Raw genomic sequence first — 23316 nt, 5'->3', positions numbered from 1 at the left:
CAGCACTTTGGGAGGCCGAGGCAGGCAGATCACGAGCTCAGGAGATCGAGACCATCCTGGCTAACATGGTGAAATCCCATCTCTACTAAAAATACAAAAAAGTTAGCCAGGTGTGGTGGCGGGCACCTGTAGTCCCAGCTACTGGGGAGGCTGAGGCAGGAGAATGGCGTGAACCCAGGAGGCGGAGCTTGCAGTGAGCCGAGATCATGCCACCGCAATCCAGCCTGGGCGACAGAGCGAGACTCCATCTCAAAAAAAAAAATAAATAAATAAATAATTAAAAAAAAAAAAAAAAAAACTATCAATACATCCTGAGTAAAAGAATTCAGATACAGGCACTCATTAAATGTTGTTTCTGTGAGAATCTCCTGGCATTTAGATCTAGGGCCATGACATCACAAATTATGCTGATTAGGACTGGCACGGTGGCTCATGCCTGTAATACCAACACTTTGGGAGGTCAAGTTGGGTGGATCACTTGAGGTCACGAATGTGAGACCAGCCTGGCCAAAATGGCAAAACCACATCTCTATTAAAAACACAAAAATTAGCTGGGTGTAGTAGCACATGTCTGTAATCCCAGCTACTCGGAGGCTGAGGCAAGAGAATTGGTTAAACCTCGGAGGCAGAGGTTGCAGTGAGCTGAAGTCGTGCCACTGCATTCTGGCATGGGCAACAGAACAAGACTCCACAAAAAAAAAAATAAAATTATGCTGATTATTTTCCCTCTGTTCAGTGCTTCATCAGAGCAACAAGCAAACGCCACAGCAAGAAGCATAGCCCCAAAGGAATCAAAAGCACTGGTTCCTAAACAGAATCAAAGTCGTTTGGAATCACACACTAGTGTCTTGTAAAACTGATATTTATGAACACACGTTTAACAATCCTTGGCTTTTTATTTAACGACAGGAAACTAAAAACTGACTAAGATCTCTATTTGCTAATAAAACTTAGCTACTGGAGGCCTTCACTGTAAGATGACAGGGCAGCTTGCTATTTCATTGTGGAAAACCCAGTGAATTTGTAGGTCTTTCCTGAACCTGGTCAACTATCCAGAGAAGACGTATCTACTCTCCTGCCTATTGGCATTCTGGCAGTTGAACAGAAGAAGTGGTAGCAAAAGGGAGTTGCCATTCAGGATAGAGACTTTTACTTCATCCTGTTCTTAATGTAGAGTCTTACCTCCACCCTCAACTATGCCTGGTATTAGTAGGCTCAAGTCCAGAACCTCTCTTGTTTAGCCTTTCTAGAGAATATATCCACAGTGTTCTGATGGGGAAGGAGAGTGCAGTTTGCTCCTGTGCTAAGGAAAAGGATCTGCTTCTCAGATATTTAATCCATTTTAGGCTAACCCAGAGACCAATGACCCAAAAAGAACCCAATGATTCAAATTCCTGAGCCTCCTCAGAAGTCTACAGCACAAATCAGCTTGCTTTTTGTTGGCTTCCTTCCCACCCCACCCCAAGGTTGTGAATTCCTTCATTCTGCTATGTCAGTTACCAGGGACAGATCCAAGTTTTACAATTTGAAGGCCTCCTTCAAGAAACAGAACAAATAAGATATTAAAAATCTTAAGTTATACTGGGATGGCTACCAAGTACTTAACTATACACAGAAATAATTGCAAATCACATATATACCTCTAAACCCATACTAAGCACATCCCCAGCTCATCTTTGTCTTAGCCTGATCTCAAAATGCCCACGGCCATTCCAGCACCACCTAACAGAGAACAAGTTAGAGTTGAAAGAAAATAAACAACTACAAATTATCAAAATATCTTACTTGCAAATTTCACAAAAACATATGACCATGTGAAGATACCATTGGGGACCTTCCCAGGATGCTGGGAGAGACCTCCCTAGCTTAAACAGAGAAAATCCACCTCTACCCATCTGCTTTCTACTTCCCAACATTTTATTGAAAGCATCTGTCTGCTATCATCTTCTCTATCCCTCGTCCTTATGGTATTACACTGTTTTATGATTTTACTGTTATTTTAGAGAAGTTTCAAAGAAATAGATTCATATTCACATCATGCTTACCTACAAGTCTTCATTTTATTCAGACTTTTGGTATCAATTCCAATTAATTCAATAATATGTACAATAACTTGTATCATTAAACTACTGACCTCATTTCATTATAACTATCAATTGCACCTTGTTTTTAAAAAGTATAAAAGGTATCTACAAAAGTAAATGTTATTAAGGACTAAGAAATTTATTAGAGGCCCTTTAAAAAAAAAAAAAAGTAACTATAGAATCTTCACCTCTCCCACAATAAGCTTTCCTGTTTGCAAAATAATCTGTATATCCACACCTGAGGAGGGTTTGGGTAGCCTCGTGCTATATAAATATCATGAAATAGAGTGGGAAAAGATAATTTCTTTTTCTTTTTTTTGAGATGGAATTTCGCTCTTGTTGCCCAGGCTGGAGTGCAGCAGCATGATCTCTGCTCACTGTAACCTCCAGCTCCCAGGTTCCAGAGATTCTCCTGCCTCAGTCTCTCGAGTAGCTGGGATCACAGGCGCCCACCACCAAGCCTGGCTAATTCCTTGTATTTTTAGTAGAGATGGGGTTTCATCATGTTGGCCAGGCTGGTCTCAAACTCTTGACCTCAGGTGAGCCACCCACCTTGATCTCCCTAAGTGCTGGGATTACAGGCGTGAGCCACCGCGCCTGGCCAGGATAAGATAATTTTAATAGCGAATGACTAGAAGAGAACTGAACAGTAGCTGGAAAATGTTAACTTATCAATCTATGTATAAAATTAGCAGAATCAATAGTTTAAAAATTTATACTGAGACCTCTCTTACACCAGAGGTAATTGTAAAAATGAAAAGCATTTTCAACCTTGGCATACTGAGAAAACTGTAATTGTGCTCACTTAAACCGTAAGACTAGATTTGATTACACAAGTCCTAACATGTAAGTTAACTTTTCTGGGGTTCTTCAATACCTTTGACCTGAATTCCAAGCTTTTTGAGGGCCTCTTCAACAGACTGGCTTTCTCGTTTTCTCATAAAGCCATTATCAATGTGTACAGCAATGACTTGATCTTGGTTCAAAGCACGATTTAGCAAAGCTGTACAAACTGTTGAGTCTACTCCACCACTGAGTAAAACCTACGGGGTAAAATGAAAAATCAAACTAAGCAAAACAAGCAAAAAAGAAAATAAACACTATCAGCTTAAATCGTTACCTAAAAGCGCTATTTATATCAAAGATATGTATGGTGACTGGAAAAACACTCTAAAATTATAGAACATTTAAGGGCTGTGTTGAGGACTCTAGCTCCTGGATTCCACCATTATTGATATAAATTTGTAGACTTCTAGATAATAAATTGCTTACCAAAACTTTTGACGTGCCTACTCTCTCTTTGATCTCTCGAATGCACTCAAGTTCTCTGTTCTGCACCGTGAAGGTTCCACTGCACCCAGCTATATCATAAAGGAAATTCTTCAGTATTACTTTTCCATTTTCTGTAAGGCCAACTTCAGGGTGGAACTGTGCTCCATATAATTTTTTAGATTCATTTGCTATACCTTTATAGAGAAAATAGTCACAAATTAAAATTTTTTCATGCTGAAAAGACTCAAGCAATAACCACAATTAATTTCTCACAATCTCTGCCTCTATGGTTTAAATTTTTTTTTTTTTTTTTGAGACAGAGTCTCACTATGTCACCCAGGCTGGAGTGCAATGGCATGATCTCGGCTCACTGCAACCTCCGCCTCCTGGGTTCAAACAATTCTCATGCCGCAGGCTCCCAAGCAGCTGGCATTACAGATGTGTGCCACCACACCCAGCTAATTTTTTGTATTTCTAGTACAGATGGGGTTTCAATATGTTGGCCAGGTGGCCTCGAACTCCTGGCCTCAAGTGATCCACCTGCCTCAGCCTCCCAAATGCTAGGATTACAGGCATGAGCCACTGCTCCCAGCCAATTTTATTTTATTTTATTTTATTTTATTTGTTTTTTTGTTTTGTTTTGTTTTGTTTTGAGACGGAGTCTCACTCTGTCGCCCAGGGTGTAGTACAGTGGTGCGATCTCGGCTCACTGCCACCTCTGCCTCCCACGTCCAAGCGATTCTTCTGCCTCAGTCTCCCGAGTAGCTGGGACTACAGGTGCCTGCCACCACGCTCAGCTAATTTTTTAAATATTTTTAGTAGAGACGGGGTTTCACCATATTGGCCAGGCTGGTCTTGATCTCCTGACCTTGTGATCCATCTCGGCCACCCAAAGGGCTGGGATTACAGGCGTGAGCCACCGAGCCTGGCCTATTTTATTTTTTAGGCAGGGTATTTACTGCTCTGTCACCCAGGCTGGAGTGCAGTGGCGTAATCATAGCTCACTATAGTCTCGATCTCCTGGGCTCAAGTGATCCTTTCACCTCAGCCTCCTAAGTAGCTGGAATGACAGGTGCGTGCCACCACACTCAGCTAATTTCTAAATATTTTGAAGAGATGGGGTTTTATCCTGTTGCCTTGCTGAACTCCTGGGCTCAAGGAATCCTCCTGCCTTGGCCTCCCAAAGTGCTGGGATTATGGGTGTGGGCCACTGCACACAGCCTTCTTCCTCTATAAATGTTAAAACTGATATGTCTCACTGGATTTTTAGCTATAGGAAAAATAAATACATAACAAAGACAAAAACTACATTGCTGTAACCTTTCTTTATAAAGGTCTTTCTTGACACAGCAATTAATGGGCTAGAGGATGGTACATTAAGTTCCACACAGAGATTATTTAACAGTATTCTCACCTCTCCACCCAAGTTACTTCAGTTGCCTTGTCTATCTAGTGCATTGATAATTCAGTTTTGGTTCTCATGTTGCACATGGCTTTCAAATGCATTGTACAGCTACCAAGTTCTCATATTAAAAGAATCTCATATATCAGACTTGTCAGAATATACTGTTTCTTTCTTGACTACTATTAACCACAAATATATATTCACCTACTTGACTAATGTGTTTCCAGCAAATATTACCTACGGGGCAATAGATGTTAGGCTAGGTATTTTACATGTGCATGTGTTACCCCTATTTTATGGCTCTGAGATATCGAGAAACTTGTATGAATTCTCAGGTAATTAAGTAACTAAATCAGGCCTGACAGGCTCCCTAACTCATACTCACTCTACTATACCACAGTACTTCACACCTTATTTGGCTCTCAGGATACCACTCTCTTGGTTTACTTATTTTACTGTCTATTCCTTCTGAATCTCCTTTGCTGGTTCCTCTCCATCTTGCCCATCTCTATACATGGAAGTTACTCAGTCCTCAGCCCTTAAATCTCTTTTCTAAACATTGAGAGATCTCACACTCTCATCACCTTAAAATTCTGTCTGTATGCCGGTAGACTCCCAAATTTATACCTCCAGTCCAGTTTTCTCCTCTGAAGTCCAGGCTCACATATACAACTGCCTACTCAGCACCTTTGTTTTGATGTTTAATACAGCACCTTGAATTTAATATTGCAAACTCAAACTCCTGAGGTCTTTCCAATCAGGTAATAGAAACATTTTCCTTTTGGTTCCTCAGGCCAAAAAACTTGGGAGTTAAAACTTGATTCTACTTTTTCTTCCTCACTCCATATTCAATCTAACAGCAAATCTTGTGTCTCTCCCTTCAAAACAGTGGAATCCAATCACTCCTAACAACGTCTACCTCTATTACCCTAGTCCTGTCAACTTCCACCTCTGTCAACCTGGTCCTAACAACTTCCTCTTCTACTGTTATAAAAAAAACCGGGTTCTTTTCCCATAACCAGGAAAAGTTAGGCACGCAGACACTTTGAAAGGTAAGAAGTAATGGAATTTATTGAGAAAAAAGGAAAAATCTCTCAGCAAAGTGGAAGGCTTCCTGTTAACAGGCCCCCATCTCACAGATTGAATCCCAGGTCACCACACAGGAACAGGAAAGGCCAGGCTCCTCCCTCCTGCAAAGGGTGAGAACTTCCTGTGGCTCCACCCTGTTTTCCCAGTAGGCAGGCTGGTGGGAGATTCTCCAGGTACCCTCCCCGTTTATCTTCCTCCTGCATCTATCACTACTATCTTGATCCTGACAACACTGTCTCTCTCCTGGTTACTACAATAAATTCCTAGCTCGTCTTCTTGCTTCTCTTTCACCCTGTATCTTTTCTCCTCATCACAGCTTAATCCTGAAATTAGATCACATCTCTCCTTCATTTAAAACCCCACCTCACTATGAGTAAAGCCAAAGTATAGGAGTGGCCAAAAGGTCCTGTGTTCTGGCATCCAACTACTTCTCTAACTTCACCTTCTTTCACTCTCCCCGTCATGCTTACTCTGCTCCAACCACGTGGATTCCTTGCTGCTCCTCAAATATGGTACCCACCCAGGATCTCTACTGCTGTTTCCTCTTTCCCCAAATATCCAAAAAGGTTAGCACTTATTTTCTTCGTGTCCAGTGTCATCTTATAGGAATGCCTTCCCTGAATAGCCTATAAAATTGCAACAACCCTAATCATACATATTCCAGAATACCCTCTTCCCCCTTAGTTTTTCAATGTAAACACTATCTGACTCTGACATATTCTGTATTTCTTTATTGTTTACTTTCCTTTTTTTCCAGTGTTAAACAAGAATTTTTGCTATATTGGTTTTAGGTTTTGTTTTCTTTTTAAGAGAGAGGGTCTTGCTCTGTTGCCCAGGATGGAGTGTAGGGGTGCAACCACAGCTCAACACAGCCGTGATCTCTTAGGATCAAATGATTCTTCTACCTCAGCCTCCTGAGTAGCTAGGACTGCAAATGTGCATCACTACACCTGGTTAATTTTTTTTTAATTATTTTTATGTAGAGATGGAGTCTCACTATGGTGCCCAGGCTGGTTTCGAACTCCTAGCCTCAAGCTATCCACCTTCCACAGTCTCTCAAAGTGCTGAGTCACAGACTCTCAAGTGAGAGTCACCACACCTGGCCTGTTTTATTCATTGCTAAATCCTTGACACCTAGAACTGTGCACGACACATAATAAGTACTCAAATGTTTGTTGGATGAATAAAAATACACAAGCCTATCTACCACTGTTGATCTTTTTTTTATGAAGTAAAACCATTCTTGAGCATTCCTATGCTAATGTCGGTTAAGTAACTGCAGGCAGTTTACTAAATTCAGCATATCCATGACAAATCTTTTTTTCAACTTATTATTTAGCTGTGGCATCTCAAACAGAACTTTATTGATAAACCCACCTTTTTCTTTCACTGACTTCCAGGACTATTAGTGACCATTTACATTATTCAGGTAAGCAAGTCAAAACCCCAAACAGCCAGAAAGTCAATTTCCCTTCCTCAAAAAAGTAGAGAACAAAATGGTTTAAGAGCATGGGTCAGCAAACTTTCTGCAAAGGACTGGAGAGTAAATAGTTTAGGCTCTGTGCAGCATATACAGTCCCTGTATTTTATTATAACCCTTTAACAATGTAAAAACATTCTTAGCTCCTGGACATTAAAAAAGGGCAAAAGACGAGATTTGACCCACAAGTCACAGTTTGCCAACCCTGGTTCAGGGAAATCTCTTGAGTACTTATTTGGGTGCTATGGGCTATGCATACCTAAGAAAGGAATAAAAGACAAGTAACTCTGAATATAGTATAGTAGGAAGAGAGCAAGTTCTCAAATTTTTCCTGAGTCATAAAAGTATAGTGTTTTATGTCTGAGCAGCTTATATTAGGATGAACATTTTTCAAAGTATTTCAAAGCAAACCAGTAAACCAGTAAGTGAGAGATTTCTGGATAATCCTCTTATTATTAAATTCCCTTCATAACAGTTAATCCTACATTCATTATTATCTTTTAAAAAAGAGAAGAAAAATCAGAAGAAAAAGGAAAAATCAAAGAGTACCTCATACAGAAGCATATGCTTACTCTTCAGATAAAGTTTTTAAAATGAACTCTGCAAAACTTTTAGAATTTTCACCTGCTACTATGTTTCCAGAACGTGCCACAACCTTGAATCCATCAGCTACTTTGTCTACACTATCTCCATGTGTAAGCAAAACAACTTCTTCCTTCTGAAGGCCCCTAAACATACAAAAAATAAAACACACAAATATCTTAATTAAAAACATGATTCCTGGGTTCTTTTGTTTTAGAAACACAAGCTTGCCATACATGATTAGAAAAACAGAAAAAAGTGACAATGGAATACTGCTAGCATTCAAATATTGTGCCCATTACAAATAAAGCCAATAAAAAAACGATAAATCTTAAAAAAGGCAATCCATAAAAACTGGAAGGAAACTAGAACAAATAAATATATGTAGTTGGTAGTATAACCAGACACCCAGGAATAATTTTAAGAGAGTATAGAACAATAATTTCAATATTATATATCTGTTGAGATTTATGTTAAGAACAGAGGTATTTCAAAGATCTTAACACTTCATTCGGTAGTCTTATGTAAGTAGTAATAGGACTCAGTACTAAAACTATTATCCTGTAACTGTAAGTACAGTATAGATACAGGCATATGGTAGGTTAAAACAAATAATATAATTAGCAATCAACATTTTCAGCTTAAGAGTAAGGAGATACAAAATCAAAAGAGTTAGGTAAAAACCCAATAATCTTTCATATTAACTGGAAATAAGTATACACTAATGATTCTGTTTTCTAATTCTAAAAGACTAGGTACTGCCCAACTCTGTTATCTGGAAGTCCTAGAAACAATTACAACCCAGTACCAATGTGGACCTCTAGTGCCAAACAAATTAATGATACTTAGTTAAGAAAGTGTTACTTAAGAGATTTAAGCAACATTAATCAAATGTAACATGTAGACTTTCTCTGGACCCTGATTCAAACAAATCAATCATAAAAATATACTGTTTACGTTATGGAAAATAATGTAAGAACTCAATATTAAATAATATTAAGGCATGGCCAGGTGTGGTGGCTCATGCCTGTAATCCCAGCACTTTGGGAGCCCGAGGCAGATCACCTGAGGTCAGGAGTTCAAGACCAGCCTGGCCAATATGGTGAAACTCAGTCCCTACTAAAAATACAAAAAAATTCGCCTATAATCCCAGCTACTCAGGAGACTGAGGTGGGAGAATCACTTGAACCTGGGAGGTGGAGGTTTCAGTGAGCCGAGATCATGCCACTGCACTCCAGCCTGGGCATGCGACAGAGCGAGACTCCATCTCAAAAAAAAAAATTAAATTAAATTACAAAATAAATAATAAACATTAAGGAATAAAAATGTAAATTAAAAATAAAGCAAGAAGATAAAGTACATTAATGCCAAAAAGATATTTTGGGGTTTGTTGTTGTCATCATTGTTTAGGAATAGTATAGGTTGTGATAGAGTCTCAGAATTTTAGAACTAGAAAGACAGAAAAATGTCAAATCTTAACCAAATCTTTATGTTTAAAGCTTCTTCTGGTATATCACAAACAAGATTCCTGAAATGGTTCTCAAGATTAGTCACATGAAATAAGGATGAGTGTATGTGTCAACACCTCTCCATTATGAAGCTGAACAAGCACTGGCTTTCAAACTCATTTTGGCAATAACTTCAGTTTAAAAAATTATTCTGAGCAACCTTGGCTTTTTTATTAATCTTCCTTTGAAAAATAGTAATCTTCAGCAGGGCACGGTGGCTCATGCCTGTAATCCCAGCACTCTGGGAGGCCGAGGTGGACGGATCACGAGGTCTAGGAGTTTGAGACCAGCCTGGCCAATATGATGACACCCTGTCTCCACTAAAAATACAAAAATTAGCCGGGTGTGGTGGCTCACACCTGTAGTCCCAGCTACTCGGGAGGCTGAGGCAGAAGAATCGCTTGAACCCAAGAGGCGCAGGTTGCAGTGAGCTGAGATGGTGGCACTGCACTCCAGCCCGGGTGGCAGAGCAAGACTCCGTCTCAAAAACAAAACAAAAAAAAAAGAAAAAGAAAAATAATAATCTTTAAAAACAGATCAAAGAGTGAAAAGGGAAAATACAAATGTTGGTATCACTATATATGATTCCAAATAGGGTGCCACAACTGCACAGGTGTTTTCAAATTTCTTAAATACCTTCCTTACTCCCTATTAACATCACCACCATCCCATGTTGTCTTGACACTCAACTGGAAGGCAAACGTGACAATTACACTTGTGGTCACTACTATACCCTTAATTTTGTTTATGAATTATAGAATCTCCAATTGTGAAAAATAACAGTAACAACTTTAAATTAATTACTACTGTTCTTATTCATCTAAAAATGTAATACCTGAATAATGAACATGTATTATCCACACTAATGTTGAAAACTCCATCTTCTCTAACACTTTTTTTGTGCACAGTACCTCCAAATACCTTATTCATCATCTGTTCAAAGAAAAAAATTAATGTTAATAGAAACAAAAGAAAAATACCCATTTTGTTACACTGATTTAATAATTTATATTATTTCTTTTCAGAACACCTGATATATCTGTATCCCCAAAATAAAAGGAGTTTAATAAATGTAGATCATTTGGTATTGTTATATATAACTATACAGTTATTAACAGGCATTGTTATAAAACAAAATTGGATTCAAAATTTGACCTGCGGTTAAGTTTTGTTAAACACTGGCAGATTTTCCACTTAGTGTACTTTTATGAATTCATCTGCTTAAAAATAGATATCTTAATTACTTACATCTGAGTTTGATTTAAAAGCATTTTAAAAGGTATTCTGAGTTTGGAAAAAGCTACAGCAAACAACAAGAACCTTGTACCAGAACAAGAATTAGACAATAAATTTCTCCAAGCTATTTAAATCTTTGGCTCCAAAGGAACAGTCTGAAAGCCTGCCGAAGGCTGTGCTGTAAAGATGCGAGAAGCAGGAAAATCTGGCCTTTCAGTTAAGCTCATCTGTTCAAGTCCCATAGGCTTATAGACTGATTTCAAATGGTCTCTTCAATTCAGCACCTCCTCTGTTAATCAATCTTCTTTTCTTATTTATCATTTACATGTCCCAAACTTCCCACCTCAGATAAATATACACAAGATTTTTGCAAACATTAAATCTGCAGTGATATAAACACTCCCACTCATCTTAGTGTATCTGTTCCACAACAGGTATCAGAAGATATCTGCCTTAATCATGTGTAATGCAGGTTGACCCAGCCCCTGACAGAAAATAAGACAGACTTAAATAAATGTTCATTCTTGTAACTCAGAGTAGCATATTCTTCAAAACCATTACCAAACGGTGCCCTCTACATTCTCCTTTTAGGTATTCACAATACACTGTCCCACAATAAAGGTTTGTGTTCGCTCCAGCAGGAAAGGACACCTGCTAGCACTTGTTTAACACAGTATTTGTCAAACTAAAGACTCAGAAACAAAACTCTTTACTGTAGCACATTAACTAACATGCAGTTTAAGAAACATTGCTACGATCTAATCAGTTCCCTTGACTCTAGTCTTGCCCATCTTCCAGCAATGTTCTAGAGACCTACCAATGTTAGCTACTACAGTATAAAGATGATTCTGTTAGTCTATGATTAAATTCTTCATTAGCGCTCTAGCATCTACAGCAAGGGTTGGTAAACTTTCTGTAAAGGGCCAGAGAAAAATATTAGCCTCTGCAGGCCCTACTGTGTCTGTACCAACTATTCAGTTCTTGCCACTGTAGCTCAAAAGCATCCATAGACAATACTTATAAAGAAATGGGTGTGACTGTTCCAATAAAACCTTATTTATGGACACAGACTTGAATTTTATTTTCACACATCACAAAATATAATTTTTTTCAATTTCCCAATCATTTAACAATGTAAAAAAATCATTCTTTGCTTGCAGGTCATGCAAAAACAGGGGGTAGGCCAGATTTGGTCTATAGGCCATAGTTTACTGACGCCTGGTCTACAGGATAAAATCCAAGTTCCTTATATTAAACACAAGACTTCCTTACCTGACCCTTGTCTAATTTTTCGTTTCACCTTCCCCCTCATTTTCTACTCTAGTCCATTCGAACTAGAGTGATTATCAAAACAGACTATGTTCTCTCCTCCCTGTCTTCAGGTCTCTTTACAGCCCAAGGGCCCTACCTAGCAAAGTATATGGCCAGTATGGATTCCTGATAAACCCCGAGGTTCTAACTGCCTCAAGGAATCCCATATAGTACTCCAGGTCCACCATCCAATCAGATCAGCTCCTCTTATCTTTCTTATATATCAAAGTTTTCTAAGTTTTAGAGTGAGAAGGGAGAAAGGGAAGGAAATTCTGCCCAATAAAAATAATTTGACAAAATCTTGTGAGAGTATATAAAAAGCCAAGTGAAACCATAAAGAGTGAAGAGACAAGTCACAATCCAGAAGGTATCTGCAATAATATATAGTTGGGAAAAGTTTAGTATCCAGAATATATAAAGGCTCCCACAACACAATAACAAAGACAATTTGATATAAAAATGAACAAGTATCTATAGTAAAGCAGACACAAATGGCAAATAAACATACGAATCTTACAATAACAAGGAAAATTAACTTTGAGACTACAATGTGACCCCCATTTAATACCTTTGCAGATAAGAAAATACAAAAAGAAATCTAATCATGTCAAGGGTTGGCAGGGATATAGAGCAGAAGATGTTTTTATATATTGTTGTGGGAACATACATTGAGGGAAAAAATTATCATTTACCTAGTGACGCTGAAAATGTACATTATGACCCAGCATTCCTACTGCCAGTTACCCTGGAGAAAATTTTGTGTATGTATAACACCAGAAAACAAGTACAAAAATATTCATGGCAATATTGTCTAAATAGAAAAAAACTAGAAAGCTAACAGTATGAACACTGGAATGTAAAAGTAACATGCTATATTCAAACAAATTCAATAGTGAAAATGAATAATTTACAGTAAAATGTACTAACATGAACGAATCTCAAAACCAAAGTTGAAAATAATACACGTAGTACGACTTCACTTATATATAGGTCAATAGACAAAACAAATATATTATTTAGGAATACAAACATACGTATAAAACTATAAAAAAAAAGAAAGGGAATGAATAATAAAATTCAGGAAAGTTGGTCGCCACTGATAGGAAGAGAAGAATGTGAATGGAGACATACAAAGAAAGTTTCAAAAGCTCTACCGATATTCTGTTTTTTTATGCTGGGGGGTGTAAATCAGTAAGAGATATAAAAGGGAGCAGTATAGATATTTTTCTTCTAAAGCAAAGAATCACGAGGAAGCAATTAGAAAGACTCTGCCAGGAGAGTCCAGTTAATGGGAAAAGATGGTATATAAGACACTGAAATTGCTCAAATTTCAGAATGTCATGGGGGGCAAAGGTACACACTTAGGTCCTAAAATTACCCAACCTAGTCACTAAGTGGCAGCCCTTTACAAACAATACATTAGCTAGACAGCATCATCTATATCCTTATTTTATGGAAGGACAAATTCTGCCCAAATAACCAAGATCGGCATATCCCATTATCTTACTACAAAAGTTCAGATGATAATAAAGGCAAAAATTGTTACGCATTTAACATCAGCAGGCCTGGCTTTGGCTGTAAGATATCCTATTCGAATGACAGAACAATTCGGCCTTATAATTATATCAGGAAACTGACATAATAGGGAAACACTAAGCCATTATCTCTTAAATTAAAGGAGCATTTTTCAGACATATTTCACTCTAAGTAGGCCCTAAAAATATATCTTGTGAGATTCTTCCTTAGGAGAAGTTACAATGCCTCTCAATATACTAACAACCATTTAATATAATTATAAGTTGTGCTATATGATTAACATTGAGTACTCTGACAAAGAAAATCAGTAAATTATATAAATATATGACACCCTGGGACCAAAAAAAAAGAAGCCAGCCAATATCCAACATTCAACTCAATCAGGGTACAGGCTCTTCTAAGACTACTATATGGAAAAATCTTTTTGCCAAGTCAAATTCATAATCACTTTTCAAAGAACACTGAAAGGAAAAAAGAGGCTTTTACTATAAAATGCAAAATTGTACACCTACTTTGGAACACAGTTTTGGCAATTTCTTACAAAACTAAACATACTCTTAAAAAACGATTTAGTAATCATTCTCCTTAGAATTTACTGAAAAAGCCGAACATTGATGTCCACACAAAAACCTGTACATGGATGTTCACAGCAGCTTTATTCATAATTACCGAAACTTGGAAGTCACCAAGACGTTAGTAGATGAGTAAGTAAACTGTCACTTACGGAATGAGTAAGTGAGTGAATGAACTGTGATACATCCATACAAAGGAATATTATTCAGTGCTAAAAAGAAATTAGCCACCCAGACTGAAAAGACATGGAAGAACTTTAAATGCACATTACTAAGTGAAAGAAGCCAATCTGAAAAGGCTACATACTGTATGATTCCAACTATATGACATTCTGAAAAAGGCAAAACTATAAAGATGATAAAAAAAATTTGAGTGGTTGCCAGGAGTTGGGGGATGAATAGGTAAAGGATTAGGCAGTCAAAATACTATGCATAATACTACAATGGTAGATACATGTCATTATACATTTGTCCAAAACAATAGAATGTACAAAAATCAAGAATGAACCCTAATGTAAACTAAAGACTTTGGGAATAATGATGTGTTGATGTAGGTTCATCAGTTATATCAAATGTAACACTGGTGTGGGATACTGATAATGGGAGAAGCTATGCATGTGTAGCGGTTGGAGGTATTTAAGATATTTCTGTACCTTAATTTTGCTGTGAATGTAAAACCACTCTAAAAACAAAGTATTTGAAAAAAAAAAAAAGAAAGAAAAGAAGACGAGTACCTTATCTCAAGATCTCAGTAAGTCCCTACTTATTCTTACTTTTTTTTTTTTTTTTTTTTTTTTGAGGAGTTTCGCTCTTGTCATTCAGGCTGGAGTGCAATGGCATGATCTCCGCACACCGCAACCTCCACCTCCCGGGTTTAAGCGATTCTCCTGACTCAGCCTCCCAAGGAGCTGGGATTACAGGCATGTGCCACCACGCCCAGCTAATTTTGTATTTTTAGTAGAGACGGGGGTTTCCCCATGTTGGTCAGGCTGGTCTCAAACTCCTGACCAGGTGATCCGCCCACCTCAGCCTCCCAAAGTGCTAGGATTACAGGCGTGAGCCACCACGCCTGGCCTATTCTTACTTTCGATATAAAACCAAGGTACATATACTTATTAATTAATGTTACAGTGGAGACACCTGACAGATACCATCTTGATCAAATAATCCAAGTTAACATCACCCGTCATGCCACAAATCCACACCGTGTGCCGCCTGATAAGATGCTCTGAGAAGCACAGCACAAATTCTGTGATACTCCTGACAAAAGTTCATAACCTGAATCTAACAATGAGGAATCATCACAGAAACCAAAGTTGGGAAATGTTCTACAAAATAACTAACACATACTTTTTAAAAATACTTTCATGGTCATGAAAGAGAAGGAAACACTGAGGAACTGTTTCAGACTGAAAGAGTCTAAAGAAACAACAACTAAAAACAATACATAGTCCTGACTGATCTGTGGCCTATAAGGGATATTAATGAGACAAACTGAAATGTGAAGGAGTCTGTGGATTAGATTCTAACAATAAGTCAATGTTAACTTTTCTGATCTGGATAGTTGTACTGTGGTTAGGCAGTGAGAGTGTCCTAATATTTAGGAAATATAAGTAACAGGGCATCACATGTGCAACTTTCAAACGGTTCAAAAATGTCAACAACTGGAGTATTAGATAAAGGTATACAGGAGCTCTGTGTACTATTTCTGAAAATTTTAAGTAAATTTGCATGTCCAAGGTTTTTTTAAATGGATAGTGTTTTGTTACATGAAATAGTATACTTACTACTCTGGAAATAGATTCCCTATCAGGCCAGTTCTGCCATACTAGTGTGGCAATTCACATATTTGTAATATTTGCGCAAGTTATCTCATCCAACTAATCCTAAATATCCTAAAGAGAGAAAATACTAATACAGTATGAGTCACAAACAGAATAAAATATAAGTAAGCTTTCAAAACAAATTTGCTGACATACCTGCATGCCATAGCAAATTCCAAGAACAGGCTTGCCAATAGTGAATATTGCTGGATCAAACCAGGGAGCATCTTCAGCATACACAGAATTAGGTCCTCCAGAGATGATAATAGCACTGTGATTTAAGGAACAATCAGTGAAGAATCTCTGTTAATTTTTACACAAGGTCTATGCCCTCTCTCCCTTGTGCCACTGAGGGAAACAACACAGATTCAGAAATTTTGTTGTTTTTGGTAGAATGTAGCAAATTCTAATTATATCACAGCGAATTACCATCCTACACAGTTTAATTATTTTTACTGTACTTTACTGCAATGTTTAGAAGTCTATCAAGCATTTACTTGTTAATAAGCACAAACTTCCAAATAGATAATACCAATGTTCTATCTGTGATATTTAGCATGGATTTGTTTTACTTGTTTCCTTATCAGTGGAAGAAGTACATAAGAATTCTGGGCCGGGCGCGGTGGCTCAAGCCTGTAATCCCAGCACTTTGGGAGGCCGAGACGGGCGGATCACGAGGTCGGGAGATCGAGACCATCCTGTCTAACACGGTGAAACCCCGTCTCTACTAAAAATACAAAAAACTAGCCGGGCGTAGTGGCGGGCGCCTGTAGTCCCAGCTACTCGGGAGGCTGAGGCAGGAGAATGGCGGGAACCCGGGAGGCGGAGCTTGCAGTGAGCCGAGATCGCGCCACCGCACTCCAGCCTGGGTGACTGAGCAAGACTCCGTCTCAAAAAAAAAAAAAAAGAATTCTGGAGATGGTGAAAACACGGGTCTTCTCAGAGCCTAGCAGGTCACAGAACAACTGAAGGTATGATGAAGGCCCTGGGTAGCTCAGAGCAAAATACTCTACAACAAAAGACGGCAGAATAGAAAGTATAAATTACCTAACTTTGCCTGTTTACAGCATCCACCATCCCCAGCAATTTTCCCTGAGCCCAGGAAAGGGAGCTAATAACAATTCTGCCCCACATGCCCTGCTCTCAGAAATCAGGCCAGTAGTATAATTTAGCTACCTTACAATTTGCAGAGCATGGGTTAACTTGGGAGTCAAACTACTACACTAAGGGAAAACTCCAAACTGAGGCCTATGTTCCTCTCCTGGCCATTAATACATCTACACTGGCCATCAGTATTCACTCAAAAAATTTAAACATTTTAATATCAGGAATTTCACAAAAATTCAGATTTCTGGATTTTCTTTAGGGAAAAAAGAATCTGGAAACACTGGGCCTTCACTCCTGTATAACTACGACCAACTGGAATCATAAAGAGGCTTGCACCTTCAAGCTGCACATGCTCTCCAGACATGCCCACTCACATAATAAAGGTATACTTAGTCCCTTTATTCAATTTAAGGTACTCTCTAACTCATTTTGAGTTTGCAGATAAATCTGTTTCATCTGTATTTCAAAGAAAAAGGCATTGTAAAATCTAATCAAAATTTACTTACAAATTTGGATTGCAACACACTTTTTAATTAGTCGTTCCCTGTCATATAAAAATATACAAAGTATATTGCTAGATTTATAATACATCCAGAAGAATAATATGAAATAAATCAAATTTATTTTTTTAAAAAATCTCAGTAAGGCTGGGCATGGAGGCTCACACCTGTAATCATAGCACTTTGGGAGACAGAGATGAGCAGACTGCTTGAGCCCAGGAGTTCAAGACCAGCCTGGGCAATATGGCAAAACCCCATGTCTACAAAAAATTTAAAAAAATAAAAAACAAAACAGTGAGAGAGAAAAAAAAAACAAAACAACTCAGTGAGCTAGGTCATTTTTAAAAAAACAGCAATTTCAATGAGCTCAAAAGCACCTTTTGAACTTTGTATGAGCAACCTGAGACGTGGTAAACATTGGCCAGCATGTGTCCTGCAAAAGAGAGACGGATGACAACCTATTCAGATGATAAATATGAGATCTTTAAGATAACAATTCTAAAGGGAAATGCCGTTACCCCTAAGGGTAGATCTATAACCTAACTCCTTAAAAATACAGAAGCTAAGGCCGGGTGCAGTGGCTCACACCTGTAATCCCAGCACTTTGGGAGGTCGAGGCGGGCGGATCACGAGGTCAGGAGATTGAGACCATCCTGGCTAACATGGTGAAACCCTGTCTCTACTAAAAATACAAAAAATTAGCCAGGCGTGGTGGTGTGTGCCTGTAGTCCCAGCTACTTGGGAGGCTGAGACAGGAGATTGGCGTGAACCCAGCAGGCAGAGCTTGCAGTGAGCTGAGATCGCGCCACTGCACTCCATCCAGCCTGGCAACAGAGTGAGACTCCGTCTCAAAAAAAAAAAAAAAAAAAAAACCAAAACAAACAGAAGCTGAAATTCTATAAAACATACTTAATAACCAAGACCTCTAGATTCTATTATATTATATTTAGTTTCACAAAGGATAACCACCATGGGACTGCCTAGTACTCCTTAATCTGCTAAATAACTCAAGGATATAAGATTCTTAGTGCTATTAAAAAAACAAAAAAGTCATGGACTTAGTTAAGGATAAAACTCAAGCAGTACTTAAACCAATTACGAACGTCTTATTTCAACAAATCTTTAAAAGCTAATCACTCTTTGAGCCTTCCATTTCTACCCTGCTATTTTGAAAATAACTTGCAATTACAAGGCCCAATAAGCCATAATTCATTCCAAATACCAATTTTATGTATCAGGCAGATCAAGTTTCTAAAAATAGATGGGCCACATGGGGTGGCTCACGCCTGTAATCCCAGCAGTTTGGGAGGCTTGAGGCGGGCAGATTACTTTAGGTCAGGAGTTCGAGACCAGCCTGGCCAACATGGCAAAACTCCATCTCACCTAAAAATAAAAAAAATTAACCAGGTGTGGCAGCACCTGCCTGTAATCCCAGCTACTCGGGAGGCTGAGGCAGTAGAATCTGCCAGGTTGAACCTGGGAGGCAGAGGCTGCAGTGAGCCGAGATCACACCACTGCATTCCAGCCTGAGCGACAGAGTGAGACTCCATCTCAAAAAAGTAATAATAATAACAAAAATAAGTAGGTTAAGATGTCTCTCATGTCATAAGATGTTCTAGAAAAGGGGTGGTCAAATAGTTATTTCTGCAGAAAGGATTACAGTAATAAAAGCCACAGTGATATAGTTCCTATTCTCCTGCTACATAAGGGAAATTTGAGGTACAAACTGAACCTAGACACTGTTTATGATCAAGTGACCTGAAACCCATTAGATTTCTCTCGCCAAGTATTCAGCTATCCTATTCTAGTATCTATTTAGTGTGTTACTTTGCTGGGGATTTTTCATTTGTTTTGGGTGAGGGGAATGATGGAGCTCTGATCTGACAGAGAGCCATTCAGATTTATCACAAAGTTTTTTGATCCCTCTAAAAAACTAGTTCTTACTGGTAAATAGTCAGCTGAATTAGATAAACTCGAGGGTCCCTTATTACTCTAAAATTCCATAGTTTAAAAGAGAGAGTCATTTTTTATCTGTATCCTAACACTAGAGCAGAATTAAATTTAAACCCGCCTTTTCTAATTTCTAATTCACTCTACTTCAGAGCCAAAATATCACAGGATAATGCACACATGTCTGTGAAGTCTTTAAAAGTTCTTTTAACCACTTTCACATTAGAAAGATAATTCTTTTAAGAAAAATAAAATTTTAAATTTTGGGAAAAGCATAGTACATCTAATATTAAAGTTTAAAAGCCAATTAAGGACATAAACTACAGTTGCTTGCTTCCACATAACAGTCTTAATCTAAGAAAAAACAACAATTAAAAAAAAAATTAAAAAGCATGACATTTGGGAAACTAAGCAGGTGGATCACCTGAAGTCAGGGGTTCGAGACTAGCCTGGACAAGATGGTGAAACCCATTCTGTACTAAAAATACAAAAATTAGCCAGGTGTGGTGGCATGCACCTGTAGTTCCAGCTACTCCAGAGGCTGAGGCAGGAGCATCGCCTGAATCCAGTAGGTGGAGGTTGCAGTGAGCCAAAATCGTGCCACTGTACTTCAGCCTGGGTAACAAAGTGAGACTCTGTCTCAAAAAAAAGAAAGCATAAGCCGGGCGCGGTGGCTCAAGCCTGTAATCCCAGCACTTTGGGAGGCTGAGATGGGCGGATCACGAGGTAGAAAGATCGAGACCATCCTGGCTAACACGGTGAAACCCCGTCTCTACTAAAAAGTACAAAAAAACAGCCGGGCGAGGTGGCGGGCGCCTGTAGTCCCAGCTACTCGGGAGGCTGAGACAGGAGAATGGCGTAAACCCGGGAGGCGGAGCTTGTAGTGAGGTGAGATCCGGCTACTGCACTCCAGCCTGGGCGACAGAGCCAGACTCCGTCTCAAAAATAAAATAAAATAAAATAAAATAAAAAAAGAAAGCATGACATTAACCAAAAATAGCAGTTAAAGGAAGAAACGATATAAGCTGGCTGTTATTTTGACTAGTTCTAAGGGTACAAGCTATCAAAATTAGCCCGTATATTAGATATAAGAAATCTTCTCCATACTTTGGAAACTAGTCTATTGGGACAGGAAGCAAAAACACTTATTGTACACAGATTTCTTCTCTTTGGAGTATTCTAGCCAACTTCCTACTTTCCTTTGATAAAATGCTTTTGGGTAAATGAATGAATGACCACAACAGCTACATCTAACTCTGACCCACAAATCCTATAAAACATAAAATACTCGGCCGGGCGCGGTGGCTCAAGCCTGTAATCCCAGCACTTTGGGAGGCCGAGACGGGCGGATCACGAGGTCAGGAGATCGAGACCATCCTGGCTAACACAGTGAAACCCCATCTCTACTAAAAAATACAAAAAACTAGCCGGGCGAGATGGCGGGCGCCTGTAGTCCCAGCTACTCGGGAGGCTGAGGCAGGAGAATGGCGTAGACCCGGGAGGCGGAGCTTGCAGTGAGCTGAGATCCGGCCACTGCACTCCAGCCTGGGCGACAGAGCGAGACTCCGACTCCAAAAAAAAAAATAAAATAAAATAAATAAAAATACAAAAAACTAGCCGGGCGAGGTGGCGGGCGCCTGTAGTCCCAGCTACTCGGGAGGCTGAGGCAGGAGAATGGCGGGAACCCGGGAGGCGGAGCTTGCAGTGAGCTGAGATCCGGCCACAGCACTCCAGCCTGGGCGACAGAGCGAGACTCTGTCTCAAAAAAAAAAAAAAAAAAAAAAAAAAAAAAAAAAAAACTCAAAAGATAATAAGTTCTTTCAACTGTGTAATTAAAATTAATCCCTTTAAACTGAAAGCTTAAATTTTTCCTTTTTCTCTCCAAATCAGAGCCATGGGAAATCACTCATAAAACCATTCCATATCTTATTTTCGTAGAAAAATTCAGTGCTCAAGCAAATTAATAATAAAATATTCCACAATCTAAGTTCAATCTCCTCATAAAAAGATTAGTGAAAAGCCTACCGGAATCCTTGTTCTTTTATAGCAAATGCTGGTGTTTCCAAGGGGAAAATTTCAGACTGCACGAACATTTCCCTCACTCTTCGGTCTATGACTTTCCCGTACTGAGCACCAGCATCCAGAATGACAACAGCTCCTTCATAGTGGTGGTGGCCATCCTTAAGGTCTCCTCCAGCATTCTCCAGCTGCAAATATCAATACAAATACAAAGTCTTAATTATGAAAATTAAAGCTACAGTACTTAAAAAAAAAATTAATGATCACTGTCAGCTCCAAAAAAACACAGGAATGAAAACTTAGGACTTTATGAGTTACCAATTCAAAATACCCCTTTTAAAGGGAAGATTTTAATATATATCCATGCATGGGCATATATTAAACACTTAAACTTAATAAATGCTACCATTTATTGACTATGTAATATAGTGATCGTCTGTATATATATATATACCTTATATACATGACCTAATGGTATGATGAGCATACAATCCAGCTGCGCCAAAATATAGTCCTGGTTTATGTTCCTTATATGGACATTATTATTAACAGTGCATCCTTTCAATCTCAAAGTGTCCCAGTTTGGACAGTAAGTTATTTGGTCACCCTATCAATAGTCACAACATTTTTATGAGGGATATATACTGATGGGAAAACTAAAAGTTTGATGCCAGAGTATAAGCACGGCCTAATTCACTGTGTTGGGATTTTTTTGTATTATCTGAGGAAAATGATATATGCATCTAACTCATAACACTAAGATTTTTAAAAGGCCTTTTAGGCCAGGTGCAGTGGCTCACGCCTGTAATCCCAGCAATTTGGGAGGCCAAGGCAGGTGGATTACCTGAGGTGAGGAGTTCAAGACCAGCCTGGCCAACATGGTGAAACTCTGTCTCTACTAAAAATATGAAAAATTAGTTGGGTGTGGTGGTGGGCACTGTAATCCCAGCTACTGGGGAGGCTGAGGCAGGAGAATCACTTGAACCCAGGAGGCAGAGGTTGCAGTGAGCTGAGATCACGCCACTGCACTCTAGCCTGGGCAACAAGCCAAATTCTGTATCAAAAATAAAAATAAAAAGACTTTTTAAATCTAATCGCTGTCAGGTATACATGGATACACTTTTCAGGAAGGTTAATTTGGCAAAATGTCAAGTTGCTAACTGAAATATACTGAAATACTTACCTGGAAGATGTTTCAAAATAATGCAAAAGTAGGTGGCTATGGATGAAACAAGATTGCTCAGGTACTAAAATCACTGAAGCTGGGTGATAGGTACATTAAATTCATTGTACTAATCTGGTCTCTATCCTGGATTTTTTGTTTGTTTGCTTTTTTATTTTGTATATTTTAAATTTTACATAAACTCTTGGCCGGGCGCGGTGGCGCAAGCCTGTAATCCCAGCACTTTGGGAGGCCGAGACGGGCGGATCACGAGGTCAGGAGATCGAGACCATCCTGGCTAACCCAGTGAAACACCGTCTCTACTAAAAAATACAAAAAACTAGCCGGACGAGGTGGCGGGCGCCTATAGTCCCAGCTACTTGGGAGGCTGAGGCAGGAGAATGGCATAAACCCAGGAGGCGGAGCTTGCAGTGAGCCGAGATCCGGCCACTGCACTCCAGCCTGGGCGACAGAGCAAGACTCCATCTCAGAAAAAAAAAAAAACAAAACCTCTTTAAAAGTTTCTGTGTACCCTGGAAATCCACTTATAGGAAGCATATACAGTATAATGCCACTTAAATATGGCTTGTATAAAAGTGTAAAAGTCTGTATGCATGCATAAAAAAGGAAGAGTATGGCTGGACATACACCAAAATATTAACAGAGAGATGAAGTAGTTC

At 38.8% G+C, this 23316-nt stretch overlaps 1 protein-coding gene across 1 annotated transcript in view; it reads right to left on the bottom strand.

Moving 5' to 3' along the window:
* Positions 1-23316, bottom strand: part of GMPS (guanine monophosphate synthase) — a 792617-nt gene that overhangs the window by 22904 nt on the left and 746397 nt on the right. The window contains exons 3-8 of the mRNA XM_050778240.1: positions 21481-21662; positions 16055-16169; positions 10256-10353; positions 7955-8058; positions 3357-3550; positions 2962-3127 (exon numbers count right to left, since the gene is read on the bottom strand). Coding sequence (XP_050634197.1) covers positions 2962-3127; positions 3357-3550; positions 7955-8058; positions 10256-10353; positions 16055-16169; positions 21481-21662 — 859 coding nt within the window. The remainder of the gene's footprint in view (positions 1-2961; positions 3128-3356; positions 3551-7954; positions 8059-10255; positions 10354-16054; positions 16170-21480; positions 21663-23316) is intronic.

The sequence above is a fragment of the Macaca thibetana genome, chromosome 2 (assembly GCF_024542745.1).
Source record: "Macaca thibetana thibetana isolate TM-01 chromosome 2, ASM2454274v1, whole genome shotgun sequence".
Taxonomy (NCBI): Eukaryota; Metazoa; Chordata; class Mammalia; order Primates; family Cercopithecidae; genus Macaca; species Macaca thibetana.
Note: the sequence above shows the minus strand (reverse complement) of the source record. Positions and strands in the feature narration are given on the sequence as shown.